The 19,370-nt window shown below is 27.8% G+C and overlaps 5 protein-coding genes and 1 non-coding gene across 6 annotated transcripts in view; 4 read left to right on the top strand and 2 right to left on the bottom strand.

Annotated features, from left to right (window-relative positions):
• The first annotated feature begins 494 nt into the window (after window positions 1–494).
• On the top strand, window positions 495–1,909 carry LOC118073652 (zinc finger CCHC-type and RNA-binding motif-containing protein 1-like). The gene is made up of 3 exons (XM_035094302.1): window positions 495–886; window positions 962–1,073; window positions 1,163–1,909. Exons 1-3 carry the CDS (start codon window positions 774–776, stop codon window positions 1,658–1,660), a joined length of 723 nt encoding a protein of 240 aa, XP_034950193.1. The 5' UTR covers window positions 495–773; the 3' UTR covers window positions 1,661–1,909.
• LOC118073650 (uncharacterized) lies at window positions 1,890–5,360 on the bottom strand. The gene is made up of 3 exons (XM_035094299.1): window positions 3,636–5,360; window positions 2,395–3,565; window positions 1,890–2,319 (listed from the first exon to the last, which is right to left on the bottom strand). Exons 1-3 carry the CDS (start codon window positions 4,878–4,880, stop codon window positions 2,087–2,089), a joined length of 2,649 nt encoding a protein of 882 aa, XP_034950190.1. The 5' UTR covers window positions 4,881–5,360; the 3' UTR covers window positions 1,890–2,086.
• LOC118073653 (uncharacterized) lies at window positions 5,325–6,281 on the top strand. Its single transcript, XM_035094303.1, has 2 exons — window positions 5,325–5,846; window positions 5,912–6,281. The coding sequence occupies exons 1-2, from the start codon at window positions 5,494–5,496 to the stop codon at window positions 6,123–6,125; spliced, it is 567 nt and encodes a 188-aa protein (XP_034950194.1). The 5' UTR covers window positions 5,325–5,493; the 3' UTR covers window positions 6,126–6,281.
• A 20-nt stretch (window positions 6,282–6,301) lies between these two features.
• On the bottom strand, window positions 6,302–8,554 carry ArfGAP1 (ADP-ribosylation factor GTPase-activating protein 1). The gene is made up of 8 exons (XM_035094300.1): window positions 8,281–8,554; window positions 7,923–8,204; window positions 7,592–7,797; window positions 7,390–7,504; window positions 7,238–7,327; window positions 7,056–7,115; window positions 6,717–6,889; window positions 6,302–6,639 (listed from the first exon to the last, which is right to left on the bottom strand). The coding sequence occupies exons 1-8, from the start codon at window positions 8,338–8,340 to the stop codon at window positions 6,423–6,425; spliced, it is 1,203 nt and encodes a 400-aa protein (XP_034950191.1). The 5' UTR covers window positions 8,341–8,554; the 3' UTR covers window positions 6,302–6,422.
• A 630-nt stretch (window positions 8,555–9,184) lies between these two features.
• Window positions 9,185–11,663, top strand: Pex5 (peroxin 5). The gene is made up of 4 exons (XM_035094341.1): window positions 9,185–9,423; window positions 9,550–9,915; window positions 10,001–11,463; window positions 11,542–11,663. The coding sequence occupies exons 2-4, from the start codon at window positions 9,556–9,558 to the stop codon at window positions 11,579–11,581; spliced, it is 1,863 nt and encodes a 620-aa protein (XP_034950232.1). The 5' UTR covers window positions 9,185–9,423; window positions 9,550–9,555; the 3' UTR covers window positions 11,582–11,663.
• A 7,703-nt stretch (window positions 11,664–19,366) lies between these two features.
• The window catches only part of LOC118073784 (small subunit ribosomal RNA), a 1,912-nt gene continuing 1,908 nt past the window's right edge, over window positions 19,367–19,370 (top strand). The window contains exon 1 of the ribosomal RNA XR_004691137.1: window positions 19,367–19,370. This exon is cut by the window's right edge and continues 1,908 nt beyond it. This is a non-coding gene — a ribosomal RNA (small subunit ribosomal RNA).

Here is a 19,370-nt window from a genome sequence, read left to right as displayed (position 1 = left end):
GTATAAATTATTCTGAACATTTAAAAATTTATCCATTTATTTTCATATATTATTTTAACATGAAAAGTTGAATTATATATATCTGAATAACAATCTTCTGTAGTGTTAAACGGAAAGAAAATTAAAATTTTTTGTTGATTCTTTACTTGGAAAGTAACTGAAATACTTCATATGTTTGATGTTATTTAATACCAATAATTACAATAATTTATAAATAAATTTTCATTGTAAAAATAATACAGGTAAATGAAGGTAAAATAGTTATATTACCTAATTGTATCAATTTTAAACAAAGTAATTGTTTCTGTAATAATCTAAAATAATCATTCCGTCTGAAAAATAATGGGTATTTCTGTAGAAATTTTCAAGCAAGGTTATTGTTAAGTTTTTTAATCATTATTTTAATGATTGTTTTATTGCTAAACTAAAAAAGAGAATGATGCTTTTTTTCTAATTTAAAAAAAAAATTATTATTAGTTGGTATGGTAGAATCCTTAGTGCGACAATGAATTATTATCAATAGAAAATGTGTATTCAATTCTATAGGTTATACTACATATTGACTTGCATAATGCTGTGTATTTGTATACATAATGTAACTTTATTCTCCACTTTTCTATTTGTCAAATGAGATAATAAAAGTTAATCCTTAAGGCGGCCAATTACATTTATCAATGAAATATATATTTATCAATATTTGTTAAATTACACTTATTCTTTAAGTTCATTTAACAGTTTGGATTATGAACAGTTATTGAGTGAAAATTACGAAAATGAGTGGAGGAATAGCACCAAGTAAATCAACTGTTTATTTATCAAATTTGCCATTTTCACTCACGAATAACGATATTCATCAATTATTAGATTCCTATGGAAAAATTGTAAAGTACGTAATTTTCTTCTTAGTGTAACAATTTGTATTAACGTGAAAGCAATTTTTCTAATTTTATTTTATTTGTAGAGTAACTGTTTTAAAAGATAAAATTTCACGACGTAGTAAAGGAGTAGCTTTTGTTCTATTTCTCAAACAAGAAGATGCAGTAAATTGCGCTAAAAGTCTAAACAACACTGAGGTAAGAACAGTCAATTATTAAACAAGAATGTGACCAAATAATAATGATATAAAATACCATGTTTCATTAAGAATTATAATTATTTCTAGATCGGTGGACGCACTATTAAAAGTTCAATTGCAGTTGACAACGGCCGTAGTACTGAATTTATTCGTCGAAGAGATTATCCAGATAAATCTCAATGCTGGGAATGTGGTGAAGAAGGTCATTTATCCTACAATTGTAGCTATAACACTTTAGGACCTCGAGATCCACCTCCAAAAAAACTTAGAATTAGAAAAAAAAAGGACCATAGTCAATCAAGTAAAACAACTTCTAACTACTATGACAGTGATAGTGATGATGGTGTAAGAAATGCGCGAGGACTAAATTTTAATGATAGTAACGATGATATTGAGGATCAAGATGTCGAAAGTTTAAGTGCTGCTATTAAGAATGAACAAGAACGATACGAATTGGAAAAATATCGATACAAAGTAGCTACAGGGTCTTATGATGAACCTGAAGAAGACACAAAAAATTACCGACCAAAAAAAAAATTCAAGAAAAATGAATATTTTAGTGATGAAGAAGAACTAAGTGGTTAAAAAATTTAACAAGACCAAATTTAAAAATAGTGAATTAAATATTAATTTTAATGCGATAATTTGTTATGTTAAACATTATCGTAAATTGTACATATTTATGCACATCAGTAAAAAATCTAGACTATTTATTTTTTCTATCATAAATGGTAATAATCATATTATTTATAATAATATATAACATAAAATATTCTATAATAAAAGTTATTGAAATTCAATGCTTAGACAATACGTGCTTAAAATTTATACAATTAGATATTTACAGATCATTAAAAAAATAATTAATATTTTTTTGTACCTGTTAATGACATCATCATTATTATAATTTTCTTATAACAAGCTTATATTATTAAAATTATGTTGATTGTACAAATGGCTAAATACTGATGAATTATTTTTAATATAGATATAATATTTTCATGATTTACTTCAGTTGTTTTTTTCTTTTATTGAAAGTAATGACGAAAACATTTCTGCCATTTCTCTATGTTCATTATGATTTTTACGAAACTCAAACTTCTTTTTTTTTAAAGGTGTAGGAATAGATTTTTGAGCGAATGCTTTCTTGATGTTAAATACCGAATTAGCTTCTTCAGAAGGGTAATCAGGAGTTGGCGGTCTATCGTATATAAAAGTGGATTTGATAGACATCAATGCTTCCTCTGAAAATAATAATTTATTTTTATTTTTAATTAACACTTATTAAATTAAATTCGAAGTATTAACAATTATCTTACTGTCAATTTCATGCCATTTTAAATCATTGAGTGAAGTGACATTTTCGATGAATAAAAAAAATGGAGTATCGATGTCAATTGATCTTACTACAAATTCAGGATCTTGTTTTGTCAAATAATTTAAGAATCTGATACCCATTTTGATACAACTCAATTGTTTTCCTTTTAATTCATATAAAAATGATTTTCCTAGATAATTATTACTACTATTATCACAATCATTTGTAACATCTTTTTTTTTCCTAGTCATTTTTTTTTCTATCCTTTTATGATTTATTGCTACACTCTCGTATAACATTTTGACTACTAGAGTTAACAACTCTATACAACATTCATTATCATTGTTTGTTTCACTTGGCCAAGGAAGAATATTAGATCGAAAGCTTGTATCAGCAAACTTCATCAATGCATATGTTGTTTTAATAGTTGATATTTCGTCAAATTTAAAGCTTTTTAATTGATTTAGAAAAATTTTCAACACACAAGCATCATCAGTGAAATTTAATGTCTTCTTCCAAACATGTAATGCTTGTTTATTAACGTTATTAACTAATCGATTAACAAAATTTTCACATTCACAAAACTCTGTTATCATTTCTGTCATTGATATCATGCATTGAAGTAATGGTCGAGAGTAAACTAATTCTTTAATAATATTTGAAATGTATATTAATCCTCGATGATCAAATTTAACAGTTTTTTGAACGTTACTTAACATTTTACAAATACAACAAATTAATCCAGTAAATTGATGAGCCCTTCTCACAAAGCCAAAAGTAGTGACAAATTTTTGAATTAATTCTAACATTTCGAAATGATGTCCTTTTTCGGGCCATTCATTATATCGTATCATCTGTTTGACAATTCTCTCATACTCAATATCACCTTGAACATTGAGTTCTGATTTACCAGCAATATATTCACCGAGGTAATCTGAATGTTTGACAATATAGCACAATACTGCTAGAGCTCTTCTTGCTTCAATTCCACGTTCTTTATCATGCCATTCTTTAGCACTGAATGGCGATTGATTATATTCTATTTGTATGTCATAAAAATTCGAAAAATAAACATCATTCATATCTCGAACATCATCATTATTCATTGCAAGTTTAATTGCTTGGAGAACTGCTAAAAGGTTCAATAAAAGTTCTCTTGTCACTGCAACGATCTAAAATAATATCAATATAATTAATCGAATTAAGACAATAATTAGTATAGTTTAACTTTATTTAAATTACCTTATTAATAATAAAAATATTTTTTTTTGCATTAATTTCACTTTTTGATTCATTTATCAGTCTTCCAATATCCGGCTGAAAAAACTCAATACACAAATTTTTATTATCAATTATTGTTACTTTTGGTTTAACAATATTAGGATTCTCAAATATTCGGAAAGATCTTTCATCTTGAAGAATAGGCAAATTTCTCTTTCCACTTCTATTTACTGCTTGAATATCTACGATTGATTTTTCGGGTAAAGACAGCTCGAATATTGAATATGAAATTTTTTTAAAAGGATAATTTAAATAATCAGTCTTTAAATAATAAACCTGAGGATCAATTAATTCTGTTTGAATACGAACATTAGACTCTTTAAATGTGATAGATCGACTTCTAGATATATTTGAGGTATTTTTTGTTGGAGAATTTAATTTTATTAAACCTGATTCAAACATTTTACACCGTTCAGCGTATTTATTAAGCTGAAATGCTTGCAATTCATATTGTGTCTTTAAACTTTCCGTTTCTTTATGCAGAGCATTTATTTTTTCTCGAAATTCTCCAGCTTGTTGTTCCATTGCTTTCGCATGTTTCATACTATCCTTAACAGCTTTCTCTTGTATTTCTTGAAGTCGTTGTCTAAGAAATATTGTTTCTCCCTCTTTCACAGTAAAAAGATTAAGAAGCTTCCTGTGCTCTACTTCCAACTTTTCACTTGTTTTTGATGTTATATCATCAGATTCAGCTACAACATTATTTTTCGTTTGAAATGTCGAATTTAATTTTTTTTCGATCATTAAATTTTTCTTAAACACATCTATCACTGGTTCTTCTTCTGCAATGGGTCGTAAATTATTTGAAGAAGCTAATATTTGTGAAGCTTGAGACATTTTTGAGGGAAGATCATTTAATCTGGATAAATAATCATTGTTAGATTTTCGATTGTCAAATGAAGTAAACGATGATGAAGCTCTTGTTAATGAAAAATCTAGTTTATTTATGTTAGATGGTCCTGGTTGTGGATCAAGACATTGAAGTGATGTATTAACTTCTTGAGAGCATGCTTGTGAGGCAATCATATCCAATTCTTCAAGCTCTGCTTCTTCAAAATCATCACCCCATTCATCACTAGCTTCAGTACTAGTTCTAGATTTGGACATCCTTCTATTTGGCTCACTGCCTTTTGTGATGTCCAAACGAGGTTTTTTGGATATAATTGATCGATCATTTTGAAAATGTTTACCGAAACGTTTTGACATGATCCCGAATAGAGTAAATTTTTTATTTTGTTATTCTAATTAAATATTTCAATATTATATCATTTTATTATACTCTTCTTCACTTTCATATATATTTACTCACTTATTAAATTTTATTTAGTTATTTTTAGTTATACACTTATTTACTAAATTTTTATTATAAATCAAGATATTACATTTAACTTTTAAATTTCATCACAAATAGGTTGGTGAATATCATTCTATACAAGTAGCAGCATTAAATAATTATTTAGCCAGTAGTAAGTTAATTATTATTCTTAAACATAAATATGCAGAAATAGAATCAATTTTATTTAGAATTTATTATTAATTGATAAATCAAGCAAACAACATTAGAGGACTGAGTTCACGTGTGTATGTTCATCATGACGCTGAATACTTCAATTTATTCCCGGTAGTGTCGCTATTGCTCCGATTTTCCCACTTGTTTATATTCAATTTTTGGTTATGTTCAGCATTTTTCAAGTTTGTCTAATGCGCAGTGGAGTTGACAAACATAAACACTGACGGGCTGATCATCGACAATATCAATATATAGCGTGAAATTGATATTATTTCTTTTAAATAATTTACAACAAAGCGAATACAAACAATGGCCCCACGGAAGAAGTCATTGCCACAAGAGTTTTCTTCAGCAACAAAAAAAAAGTGGGACGAAGATGAGAAAACAACATTGCTGTCAGCTTTACAAAAGTATGGTTATACTGATATTGATAACATAGCCAAAGAATTCCCACATAAAACGAAAGCAGCTGTTCGAGCAATGATTAATAAATTATATGCTATTGCACAAAAAAGTAATACGACACAAAGTGATCACATTGATGCTTGGTTAGAATCAGAGTATTTTTCTAATACAAATACTATGATTCCTGAAGCATTAAGATTCATTTCATTATTTGAAGATCACCCACCACCAGAAGATTCAGCTGGATGTGACTTTAAGTGAGTTAAAAAATTAAAATAAATTCTTTTTAATATTTTAAAAAAATGTATATTTTATTTTTCAGAGCTCTTTATGATTTATTACATCGAGCAACTTTAGGACAGCCTTTTATTAATTCAACTCCAATGACTCTAGAAACAATTTTCTATATTTTGAAACAAATAACAGAAGAAGTGTGGCCAAAATGTGAAGAAGAAGTTGATTTATATCTTGAAAATTTGTTACAACAAAAAACGAGAAAGGTGTATGGGCCAAAAAAAATGAAAAACACAAATTAAATTAAAATACAATTACTTATAATAATAATTTATGTAATATGTATAAGTAAATAAAAGTTATATTTCTTTTTTTTTCTTAATGTACAATATGACTACTTGAATATAATTGTCTAGATGTAATATTTTTTTAATAATATAAAAATTAATGCTGCTTAATATTGACGATATTATTTTAATTAAACTTATCTCTCAAATATTTTATTTATAATGACATAAAGTAGATCATTATGATATCTTTATATTCATGTATTAAAATTTCATTTATATACTTATTTATAATTCATTTTCAAGTTTGCATTAATCTTTTAGTGTTTCCCACGCATCATCTTCAGCTTTCGATGTTGATTTTAAGCTACTCGGTTCGACTTTTGTATCAAAATCAATTAGAGATGGTTCTTTCGATTTTTTTTCTTTTCTTCTTGAAGAAGCTGATTTATTTTCAGAGAAACTTTCCGATTTTTTAAAGCTTTCAGTACTCCAATCTTGACTTGCAATATTTGATGATGATTTACTTCTACGAACATATTTAGAGTTTTTTTCCAATAACATTTAACTTTATGTCATTTACTTATTAAAATAAAAAAAATTTACCTAATATTTGAATTAGAAGCAAATGAAGACTCTTCATTGTAATCAGAAGATTGATATCCTTCTTGATAAGAACCAGACGACGTTTGATATTGATTACTTGATTGATATGAAGATTGCATCGATGAATTTAATGTTGAAATGTCACTCCATCCTCGTTTGCCCAAATCACTAACCTGAAATTCAAATCGATAATTTTTATTATTACCCATTGATTAAAATTATTATTTAAAAATTATGCAAAGCAAAAAAGTATTTTTATTATAACTAGTATAAATAAGCAAATAATAATGATAAATGAAGTTGATGAAATCAAATTAAATGCAAAAATAAAACTAATACCTTAGAAGCTAAACTATTGACTTGAGCACTAACATCCTCTAATAAAGTACCATCTCGAACCTAATAAGTAATACAACAAAGTAAAAATAATAAATGTTTATATAAAAAAATTAATGAGGTTCTACATGGAGAACAATTAATTAATTAATAGTTATCAAATGATAGTTTTCATAATTACAAACCTTCTGTGAAGCGATACCACCAATTTTAATAGCATTTTCCGTTGCTTTACAAGCTATCTTTGATGCTGAAGATGAAAAAATCGACCATCCCTAAAAATTGTAATTATTTTTAAACAAATTATTTTATGAGTAGATGATTTTTTTATAATTACATTTGCTAAAGAAGATACGGCAGTGTCAAAAAATTCTTGAGAAGTACTCTTGGGTAAAGGATCCATTTGATATCCAAATCCACCATACTTTCCACCTTGGTTAGGTGGTAAATTGCTACAATGTTAATCGCTTTTCAATGATTTTATCTATTTCAGTATAATTAGTTTAATATTGTTTATCAATTTTTTAACTTTCACTTACTCTGGTCTATTGGCATTTTCATTTTGTATTCTTGCAAAAAATGTATCTTTTTGTGCTTTTATTGATGTATGATCAAAATTTTGATACGATTGATCTTGTTGATAAAAGTTGTAATTTTGAGATTGACTTTCAGATTCGAATGGAATAAAATCTTTAATATTGGCTGTAGAAATACTCCATGGCTCTCCTCTAGCAAGTGTTGCAATCTAATTTAAAAAAAAAACTCATTAACTATTAATAATTATTAAATTTATATACCTAATTCTTTAAGTTTTGTCAATAGATCAGAATCATTCAAAGATCATAATAAACATTAAAATTGAAGATATACCTTATCTCTATACAATGCAGCTGCCTTAGTATTATATTTTTTTGAAATGGGCAATGTTTCATCCCAGTCAGATTGAGAATCAAAAAATTCTCGCGCGTTTTTGTTACCACCTATTTTCATTTTTTCTAATTCGGTATCTTTCCATTTATCCATAGTAACAGATCTCACGAATGAAAGATGAACTCCAAGCCCTCTGTGTTTACCGGAGCATTCCAGACAGATCCATATTCCATAAGTAACAGAAACCCATTGTGGGTTGTGAGCACCACATTCGAAACATTTCTACACCAAAATATTCAATTTATAATAACAAGAAAATTTATTTTTTAAAATTATAATTCAAATTTATGTTACTTACATTATTTTCATTATTAGGCTTAAGATCGCCCAGAATCCGACGTGTTCGGGGACTGGCCATCCTTATTGTTTATTATAAAATCTATATAATTTTCCTTATTATTGACAAAAAATTAATTTATTAATAATTTTATCTCTTCATTTAACAACTAAACATAAATTAATATAAATTATGATATTTTGTACACTAAAAGACTCGTAGGAGTCGAAAATATTTAAAAATTAGATAGACATAATACCACTCTCTAACAACTCCACGTCAATTGATATGTCAATGAACAGTTCAGCCAGAGAGTGCTAACTTTGTTGTATGTACATATATATATATGTACACATACAACATGTCTATACAAAAAAGGTCATAGTATATGCAGAATTGCATATAATATAGACGTCCATTAATGACAAAAATTGCGATAAAATGATTGAATTGATGAAAAAAAAATACTGATTTCTTTATTACACATCAAATAAAATGAAATATGAGTGAAAAAATTATTATATTTTATAAATATTCAAAATTAAGTTCCGTGAAAAATAAAATTTGAAAGTGCACAAATAATATAATCATGTAATGCCATCTAGTCAGAAAAATTTGCTTTTTCAAGCTACACATCAGAGTGCGCCACTTGCGATGAGTCTCATAGCGCAAAAACTTGAATTGCAAAAAAAGAAGTTTTGTCAGTGCATTCATTTATCTGGTTATTTCGATAAATCAACTGAATCGAATCAATTTAAAAATATTTATAATATATAACTAAAATTTTTGAATGAACAAATTATTATTTTAAAAGAAAAAATGACTTAAATATTTAATTATTCAAAAAAATACATATATTTATGGAAGTGTATTATAATGATGAAGAATGAAGCGTCCGCTTGCGGCCAGTAAATGATACTAATGACTCGAAAAAATGTCTAGAGCAGTCTAGAGTCCATGTGATTAAGTCAGAAAGACATCAGAATATTACGTTATAAATTTATTATTATAATTCAGTCTTGAGCAATGTATGTGCTATTGAGTCTTTGAAAAAATGAAGTTGAAACATAAATTAAAACGAACCTCTTAAGGAGTTTAATACCTACATGACTGTTGTACTATTAAATATTGACTTTATAGAATACTATTTATTTTTGAAGTCACGTAAGTTATCAATGACACCTCCTGAGCTTAATATATTCAATGTTTAATTACTTTTTCTCTCAAATTAAATATTTGATTTTTGTATTTATCATTTTATTTTCTAATTGATGTTTTGTCGTAAAATAGAGAACGATGGCTTTAAGAGAATTAGTTGAAGGCGATTGCGGTGGACCAAGTCCATTTACTACATTTACTTCACATCTAGTTCAAGATAGAGGTTTTCGAGAAGAGGGTCTAGGTCAATCACAATTGATTCCATTTCAAGATGCTACTTCAGACCAATTGGTTGATGAATTTCTCGATAGCAGAGCCAATCCTGTTCCTCAAACCTTTAAAATGAAAGATATCTTCCAAGAGATCAATGAAATTGATCAAAGTCTTCATCCTCCGATTTCTCCTTATCATCCAGTGCCTATGCCTACGGAAAGTCGTGCTTTGAGTCAAGATTCAGAATGGACAAATCAGTTTCTAGAAAATAAACCAGATTTTTATGTAACTATATTTACTATTGGTCAATTTTATTAATAATTTCAATATAACATTTATTTAAAAAACTTTTTCAATTGTGTTTATATAGGAACAGAACACTGATAGAATTTGGTCAGAAAATCATTTACCTCCACGACCAATATCACAAGAAAACAGTAATGAATTTGGTCTTGGACAAACTTGGGCAGAAGATTATATTGAACAAACTTTGGAAACTGGAACGGATGAAATTCGAGCACTTGATTCTTTTTCAAATCCAAAGCAAGATGATCCACGAGCAGCCTATTCAAAATTTATGAAATTTATGAACCAAGAAAATGAGCAACTTGGTGAAGGTCTGCAACATCCTGTGTCATTGAATATAAATTCAAAATGGGCTCAAGAATTTTCCGATCAGAAAAATGTTGAAGATCAATCTTCAGATGATGTAAAAAATGACGATGTTTTAAATAAAAATGAAGATGATTTATTAAGTGCTGGATGGTTAAATGAATTCTTCGACAATCCTTCAGGTTCAGAAGCTCATGAATCTGCATTTTGGTCTCGTCTTCAAGATGAGTGGGATAAAATATCTAATAAACAAGTGGTAGATTCACATCCATGGATATCTGAATATGAAAGTTATTACGATCCATTCAAAGATTATAAATTCAGCGAAGATAATCCAATGAAAGATTCAGTTGATGCATTAGAACAAGGTAGAAGAAGACTAGAAGCTGGAGACTTACCAAGTGCTGTATTGTGTTTTGAGGCAGCTGTTCAACAAGATGCTGAAAATTCTGAAGCTTGGTTATTATTAGGAAAAACTCAAGCCGAAAATGAACAAGATCCTGCAGCTATTGCAGCTTTGAAAAAATGCTTGACTCTTGACCCATCAAATTCAACAGCTTTAATGACATTAGCAGTAGCGTACACGAATGAGTCATATCAAAATCAAGCTTGTTTAACTTTAAAAGAATGGCTGATGAAGAATGAAAAATATAATCATCTCTTAGTTAATAATGCTGGAGGTGAAACAACAACTTTGAAATCAAGCGTATCTACAATTTTGTTTAATAGTGTCCATAATGAAGTAAAAGATCTTTTTATTCAGGCTGCAAGGATGAATCCAACCAATGAGATTGATACTGATGTTCAAATAGGTTTAGGCGTCCTTTTCAATTTATCCAGTGAATATGATAAAGCAGCTGATTGTTTTCGAGCAGCTCTACAAGTTTGTCCGGATGATTCTAGATTGTGGAATAGACTTGGAGCCTCATTAGCTAACGGTCAAAGATCTGAAGAAGCTGTTGATGCTTATTCCAGAGCATTGGAATTATCTCCTGGATTTATTAGAGCTCGTTATAATTTAGGGATTTCCTGTATTAATCTTGGAGCATATAAAGAAGCTGCAGAACACTTATTAACGGCTTTAAATCAACAAGCAGCTGGAAAAGGTATTGACGGTCAGAGTCCACCACCTCGAGCTATGTCTGAGTGTATTTGGTCGACATTAAGACTAGTTATTTCGTTAATGCATAAATATCAGCTGAGCGAAGCTGTTGAAGTGAGGTAAAATTGATATTTTAATCATAAAAATTTTATTCAATTATTATTGTAATGAATAACAAATGTCTTTATTTTTTTCAGAGATCTAGCAAAGTTAAACAGGGAATTCGAAATGGTATAAATAACGTTTAGAAAAAAAATTAACAAATGAAAAAAAGTTATATTAGAACTGTTGATTGCATCAACCTGTTGTTGAATCTAAATAAAATAAAAATGAAGAATTATATTTATGTTTATGGAAATTATTCTTTATGAAGATTTTTTTCGACGCGTACATTTTTGTGGGTTTCAATACAAGGATATCGTTAACAATTATTTTACGAACTTTTCTTCTTTAACATTGATTAATGAATCATTTATTTTGTTGCCATTATATTCGTATATACACATATATATATATATATAAATATAAAAGGATTTATTTTTTTTTTAGTGTCACTTATTTTTGTTATGAAACAACTACATAAATAATTTAATGAACAGTGTATAAAATATCTTGTAGTTTTATACAATTTTACTTGGAAAAACAATTAAAAATTAACTCTCATAAATTGACCAGGAATTTCTTTGTAAAAGAAAAAAATAATAAAAAATAAAATTTATAAATTAAAGATTGTTGTAATTCATTTATTTATAGTTACATATTTATAATGAAGTTATAGAGATAGAATTTAAAAATTTTTTAATTTAAATTTTTCATTGAATCTTCATTATATAAGTTTTATTGAAAAACTAAGGTCACAAATTCTGGTTTTTAAATGTCAAGAAAGAAACGAAATAATTACAAAGTCTAATGAGACGTCATAGATTAATAAAAAAAGGAAATTTTTATAAACTAGAAAATTGTAACTAAGAACAAAAAGTTCCAATAGCATAAATGCGGGTCCTTTATTTAATTTTTCATCCTTCTTTAACTAAAAAAAAAATGTTTCAATAAAACTACTATGATACCGTATATAGCCACTCATTTGCAGAGAATTAAATTTTCTTTGTTTCTATTTATTTACTCAATTTTGCAATTTTTTTTCTTATAAACGATGAAAAAAAAAAAATTGCAACAAAAGTATATCTTATTTGATAGAGAATTCAATTCTCTACAAACGAGTGGCTATAAAAACAGTCACTCAATCTGAGTCCGATTTTTTCACATTCGTTACCACATGGAAATCCGTGAGATAACGTAGCAGCAGAGAAGAGAGACCAGTATAGAAGTCCAGTCCTTATGGGAGGTGGCGTGACTGTTAAGATTTTATAAAACCATGAAATTGTGAAAATGTTGAAAATATTTAAGCCAATTAATAAATAACAGTCATGCCAAGTTTTTGGTTGTTATGTTTATTGTGTCATTAAACGTACTAAATTTAAAACCGAAGAATTCATTTTAAATATTGTTGATTTGTAGATTTAAATAATTGGCGTTTAATTATTTTAGGACTTTTTGTAATTTCATCATTGTCGTTATTTATGTTTGGCGCACATTTTTGTACAGCCCAGAAGGAGGGGGCTGTTTTTGATGAGATTATGAACTTGAGTTTAAAATTAAATTATAATTATCATTATTTAACTTTTCTTGTTATTATTTAAATTAAGGTTAAAAAATTTTTTAGTCGAGATATTCTATTGTTATAGGGACTATCTAAAAGGGTATTTAATCATGAACTTTCTAAATTAATTTAGATGTGGAATCTCTATTTGAAAAAAAAAAACTACTCCAACGATAATTGCTCGGATGGTATCACAGTTTTTGTTGGACCAGGCATTAATGACGCCGAGTGTACTAAAAAGCAATGAAGATCCCGACATTTAAAGGTCCTTTGAATTCTTGCGTAGTAGTGCTAGAGTGTTCTTATGCAGTTTTTATCACACGTGCGTGGTAACTACTACGTTATCTCACGGATTTCCATATGGTAACGCACCGATTGCCGACTGTAGTCCTGTAAGCCATAAATACGGAAGCCCGGTCGGCTCACCTTCATCTTGATGGAAAGTGGCGCCATATCGTGACCACTTTCAACATGTGTGCCCGAGAATATGTCGAAAATAGAGAGAACGACATGACTACTTGCAACAAATTTTCATTATCTTTCCTTATATATTAACATATTGTTAATGTTGAATATTATCAATAAGCTCAAATTATTAATTATAGATTAATTATTAGTTAAATTATACCATCATTTACAAAATCACAGCTTGAAATCATAATCTGGAAATATTTGACCAAAATTTAACTAATATCGCAGGTGTGCGAGGAAAGATAATGAAAATTTAGAGATAACGTAGTAGTTACCACGCACGTGTGATAAAAACTGCATAAGAACACTCTAGCACAACTACGCAAGAATTCAAAGGACCTTTAAATGTCGGGATCTTCATTGCTTTTTAGTACGGATTGTCGTAAAATTAAAAATCATTTTACCAGAGAAGAGGGACCAAAAAAAAAATGCAAAGAAAATATAAAAAAAATAATTTGGAACAGCGTCATCACATGTTGGGTTCACAGAAACTTTTATGTTGTGACCTCAGATTAGCGATATGTTGACCCAAAATACTGACACGTCGTCTAAAACTCATATGCTCATATCATATGTACGATCTCTGGGTTGTGGAAATTGCTTTCTCTGTTTCTTTCTGTTCCCTCCGACCAGATAAGAACCGAACAAAGCTCCGCCCGTCATATTATATCGGCGAGCTGCCGGGTTGGCGTGCTATCCTGCGGTTATGTTCGTAAATGCTGATTGCATTTTTTACCTCCTATAAGGACTCGCTCAACCGTGGAAAATCGACAATTTACTGACCGAAAGCCCGTACGATAAATAGGCATTTTCTCCGCATGCGTGGTAAGAATTTTTTTCTTTTTTAGTTAAACAGACATCGTTGTTAAATTGTTATACTTTTCAGATCTATACAAATTATAATTCTATTGCAGTTTCATTTTTATTGCACACTACACGTCTCTATAATTTTGAAGTAAAGCCTTGAATAATTATGATGACTAATATTCTGCTTTTGTATTCTTATTTATTTCAACCAGACATTTTTTATATCATGAACATTTTGTACTATACTTGTTGATTTGTTTAATTTTTTCAGTATTTATCTTGACTAATCACTCGTTGACTGCATTTGATATTTTATACTAAATCATTTACGAATAGAATGCACTTTGTCATTAAGTAAGAGGGTGAATAAATAAATTTTCGTGTTTATTAGTTTCCTTAATACCCTCAGTGGACTTTAATAATTTTACATAGTTTATCACATCATTTGACCAAATGATTCCATATAGTCTTCGATTAGCGATTATGAGAGAATTTAAATTCATTGGAATGTAATTTTTTTACTCTTTCAATTCGTGGGAATCTTTTTTCATTTAGTTATTCTCTTGATAAAATTTATTCATTTACAAATACCAACTCTTCAGTATATTAAGAATTATTTATTAAGTTGCAAATACCTAAAATTCATGATGTGTTAAACGTTTTAACAAGAAAGTTTTTCATGCTTGATGTTAATCGCATTTTCATTAAGGGGAAGAGTGTTGATAATTATAATAATGAACGATAAGCTAATTTCGTCTTATATTAATAAGTAACTGAAACTGTAATTATACATACTATATTGTTATTTTTATATGACTAAGTATATGTATATACATTTTTTTCGAGAGCTTTTGCAAGGAACCTTGCCTTTGTGCTCCACTCTTCCCCCGCTGTTATTAATAAAGATAACTCTCACCATGATTTAAAAAGAAAGAATTGTTTTCTGATAATTTAATTTTAATATATTGTAAAATAAGACCCAATAACAACTTCGGCAAATTAATAAATAAATAAAAATGTTTATTAAAGATTGACAGCAATTAATTAAAAGAAAGAATCCGTGCGGTCAACTCAAGTCAAAAACTGGAGATAAACAAACTCTCCCCTCGTTGCTATAAACAATCTAATCGTCAAGCAATCGTCGTTAACTAACAAACTGTCGTTAGTCTAATAGTCATTAGATGGCGACATACAAATATTTTACAATATAATTATATTGGTTGCATAGTATTACATTGGTTATTTTATATAGTATATCATTTTAAATGTATACTTTTTTTTATTGGTAGAATGAAAATATGTGTAAGTATATTTGTCAACTCGCTATTTTTAGGAATTTACAATTCATTATTATTATCGATAGATAATTTTTCGTATAAGTGCTTAACAAGTAAAGATACATATAATAATGATGAATATTATTTGTTAGATGTTTCACCTAAAAAATATCTATGTAAAGTTACAATAAGTATATTTTTACAATGCTTTTTATTGAAATCAATAAAAAATACGATTAATTATAATTTTTGTAGTAACCTGTTCTGTATGAATAAAATATGATTAAATTAAAGAATTGCACTGTAGTTAAAAGTTTTAACATAAAATATTATTCAGTGTTTTAGATTTTTCGTAATTTTTGTTTAATTCAATATTTTTTTTCTCAAATGTTATAGTTATTTTCATAAATATTAATTTAATATTATTTTCAAATAACTACCATTAAAATTATTATATTAACTGAATTGCATGTTTTGTTGAAAAATGTTTATAAAATTTAGAGAATAAAATTTTTAAATATATAAATACAATAGAATACAGTTGAGTATTTTATCTATTTTTAATGAAATAAATAATTGAATCGGTCATTTCAAAAACGTCATAAGTCACATTGAATCTCATAATAACTTATGAGGTTTTTGAAATGACTGATTCAATTTGACTATGCATAACTGTTTAATCATTTAGTCAGGGAATTTAATAGCTTCGTTGTCCGGTGAAAGTTATAAATTAATTTATAACATTTAAAAAGGCTCTTGTCATATTTATAATTACGACAATTTTCGTTTTATATATTTATATACAAGCAGATTTTGGCTTTTATCTTGAGTTTTTCTGCATTTACTTGTCATTATTATTTCAATGAAAAAAAGTGTTTCCTTAACATTCAATTCCACTCTAGCTGGTGGTATTTCCATATCTTCTATCTACTCAGTTATATCTTCTATACAAACACTACTAAATTATTATTAATGATTAGATAGGAATATTTATCTTTACTTTTCTGAATTTTTTCTAATTAAATAAATAAAAAAAGAGAAACTACGACTAAATCATTTTTTTATCTATTGGTATTTTAACAATTCTTCATCTTTACCCATAAGCAGCTCAAAGTAGCCAAGAAAAATAAAAAGCTTACTACTAAGATGGAACAAATTGACAGAAATGTTTGATAAATCAATCCAGTCATTAAAAGTAAGATAGTTAGTGTACTAATAAGGATTATTATTTGTATTATTTTTTGAGTAAAGTCACTGCTGTATTTTGTTTCAAGATTTACTCAGTTGTAAATGAGTCCGTATCAGCACATGATTTTATTGCCATCAGGTATTTATTTTGATAGAAATGTATATTGGCTGTAAACGTGTCTTTCAGGTTTAGGGTCGCGCGAAGAACTGGACTTGATGTCAGTGTGCTCTGACATCAACCCCTAGAAGATATCCAAGGGTAGCGGGTTAAGCGCGCGCATAGCCCCTTTCCTCCAAAACCAATAACCATACTTTATTCATCCTGATGCTTGTATTACATTAAAAAAACATGAAAATAATTAGTCAAAAAGTTTTAGTAAATTAACTTGAGTACTTCGTGGAATTTTAACCGGTCTTTTTAATTTTATAAATTACATTTAATAAGTCAAATAAATCATTTTAATACCTGCAAGTAAATTTAATAATCACACATTATATATTCATATTTCGAGTTCAATATAAAATATGTTGGTATTTTATTCAAGACTTTTTTCATTATTTATTGTTGAGTAATTATTGATAAAAATAAACTAGGAAAAGTGTTGCAAATAAAAAAGTGGTGAGAATAATAGGAAAATACATTTGAGAATAGAAATATAATTCTGGAAGATGAGCAATGTCACCCATAGCTATGTGAATAATATATTGGTGTGATAGCATTTGAAAATCATCATTTTATGGAGAACTGATACTGTCAAGATAATTATCCAGAAATGGAGCTCAAAGATTTTTTATTCCCAATATAGCCTATTTTAAGTTATTGTAATAGGAATTTAATTTTTTTCATAGTTTCATTCTTTTTTGAGTTTTAAAATTGATACCGCAACTAGAATAAATTATTTATGAAATATTTAAATTTTAAAAAATTATAAGAATATTATCACACTTGAAAATGGATTAAAATATATTTTTAAGTTTTTTTAGTATTTGCATTTCTTTATCACTGTTTCGATGAAAAGTATTTTTTAAATTCTAAGAGAAGACTATATTGTGAGCATGAATGTAATGCTTTTATTAAACTTATGCAGTTACATATTCTTACTCTGACTATTCGTTCATTGGTTCTATCAAAGTAAGGAAGATTTTGTTAACAATAGATAAAACGAATGTTTTGAGTGGAGTGACTTCAAGTAAATTGTCTAATATGTTCTTTTATTGTATTTTCCCTTAAGTTGAATTTCATATAACTAAAATTAATAATAATTTTCTTTAAAGCTTTAAAAAGTGTAAGTAGAAGTGTAATTAAAAGTGTAATTAGTATGTATTTATTTACGGACGTCAGCATTTTTTTCGTTTTCGATATCTTAAGAACAGATCAAGATATCAACTTTAACCAAAATTAATTCCAAAGATATTATTATAAAGAAGTCCTGAAAGCAATTTGAACGAATTCGATATAGCCGTTCTTTTTATAACAAAATAACTAATAAAAAAATGAAAAGATTACCTATTTAAAATACTTTTAAGCCAAACAATAACAATTTCATTTGAAAATGAAGTCAATATTGATTAGACATTATCGGTCACAACCAAATATGACTCTTAACAATTACGTATTGTTTATAACAATATGAATTTGTTATAAACAATTGAAAATTCTATTTATCGATTAACTGATGCGTATATCACATGGATTTGAATGTTTTTAACAAAATAATATGATCAATGATGAGATATGACTCGTAAAAATTACATATTGTTTATAATAATATGAATTTGTTATAAACAATTACTAATGGGAAGTTCATCATGTTAACAGTGTGCTCAGACCTATTTTTTACAATATGTATATACATTCTGAATATAACGTAGTAGTAAGGTTTTCCGTTCAACTATATTGCTGCGTACCTGATACAGTGACGCTTTCTCGAGTGCGGAGTGGAGGGGAGTAGTCGGTCGTCGTGCTGCGATCAGCTCTCTTACGCTGCACGTTACTAACATGAAAATAGTCGAGTTCAAACAGTTGAAAAGCAAAAACATCTGAAAACTACAAACAGATGAAAATCTCTTAAACAGTTGAAAGTCTTGAAATGTGTTGAATGTCTTTAAACAGTTGAATATCGGACGAATAGAATCGTTGTTGAGCATAACAACATATACTAACGCAACATAGCCACGAGTCGATGTCGTAGACTGAATGACTCTTATGTGGTGAATCGTCGGAAGGCGTTTATAATTGTTATATGTATACTTTTAGTTGTGCATATAACTTAAAAACAACAGAAATGTTATACTCACTTCAATCCTAGTATGAATAGTAAAAGTTTTTTTACTTACGTATACGAAATATAACCAAGTCGTTAACAGTAATAGCTAACGAGAGTAAATTTTTAATAAATTTAGAAAAAAGAGAGTGTTTGAACTTTTTAGTTATACATTTATATTCAATGAATGGATTAATTTTTAAAGTATAAAAGTGTTGATGAAAACATCAGTTTCACGTACAACACAAAATATGTGTGTTACATAGTAAGACTTCAATACACAGTGTATTTGTTTTCTACTATATTAACACATATTTTTGAGAACGAATGTGTGTGTATAAACACATTACAAAGTTCCC

The sequence above is a fragment of the Chelonus insularis genome, unplaced genomic scaffold (assembly GCF_013357705.1).
Source record: "Chelonus insularis isolate UGA/USDA-ARS -01 unplaced genomic scaffold, ASM1335770v1 scaffold_362_pilon, whole genome shotgun sequence".
Taxonomy (NCBI): Eukaryota; Metazoa; Arthropoda; class Insecta; order Hymenoptera; family Braconidae; genus Chelonus; species Chelonus insularis.
The sequence above is the reverse complement of the archived record's forward strand: the minus strand, read 5'-3'. Positions and strand labels throughout refer to the sequence as shown.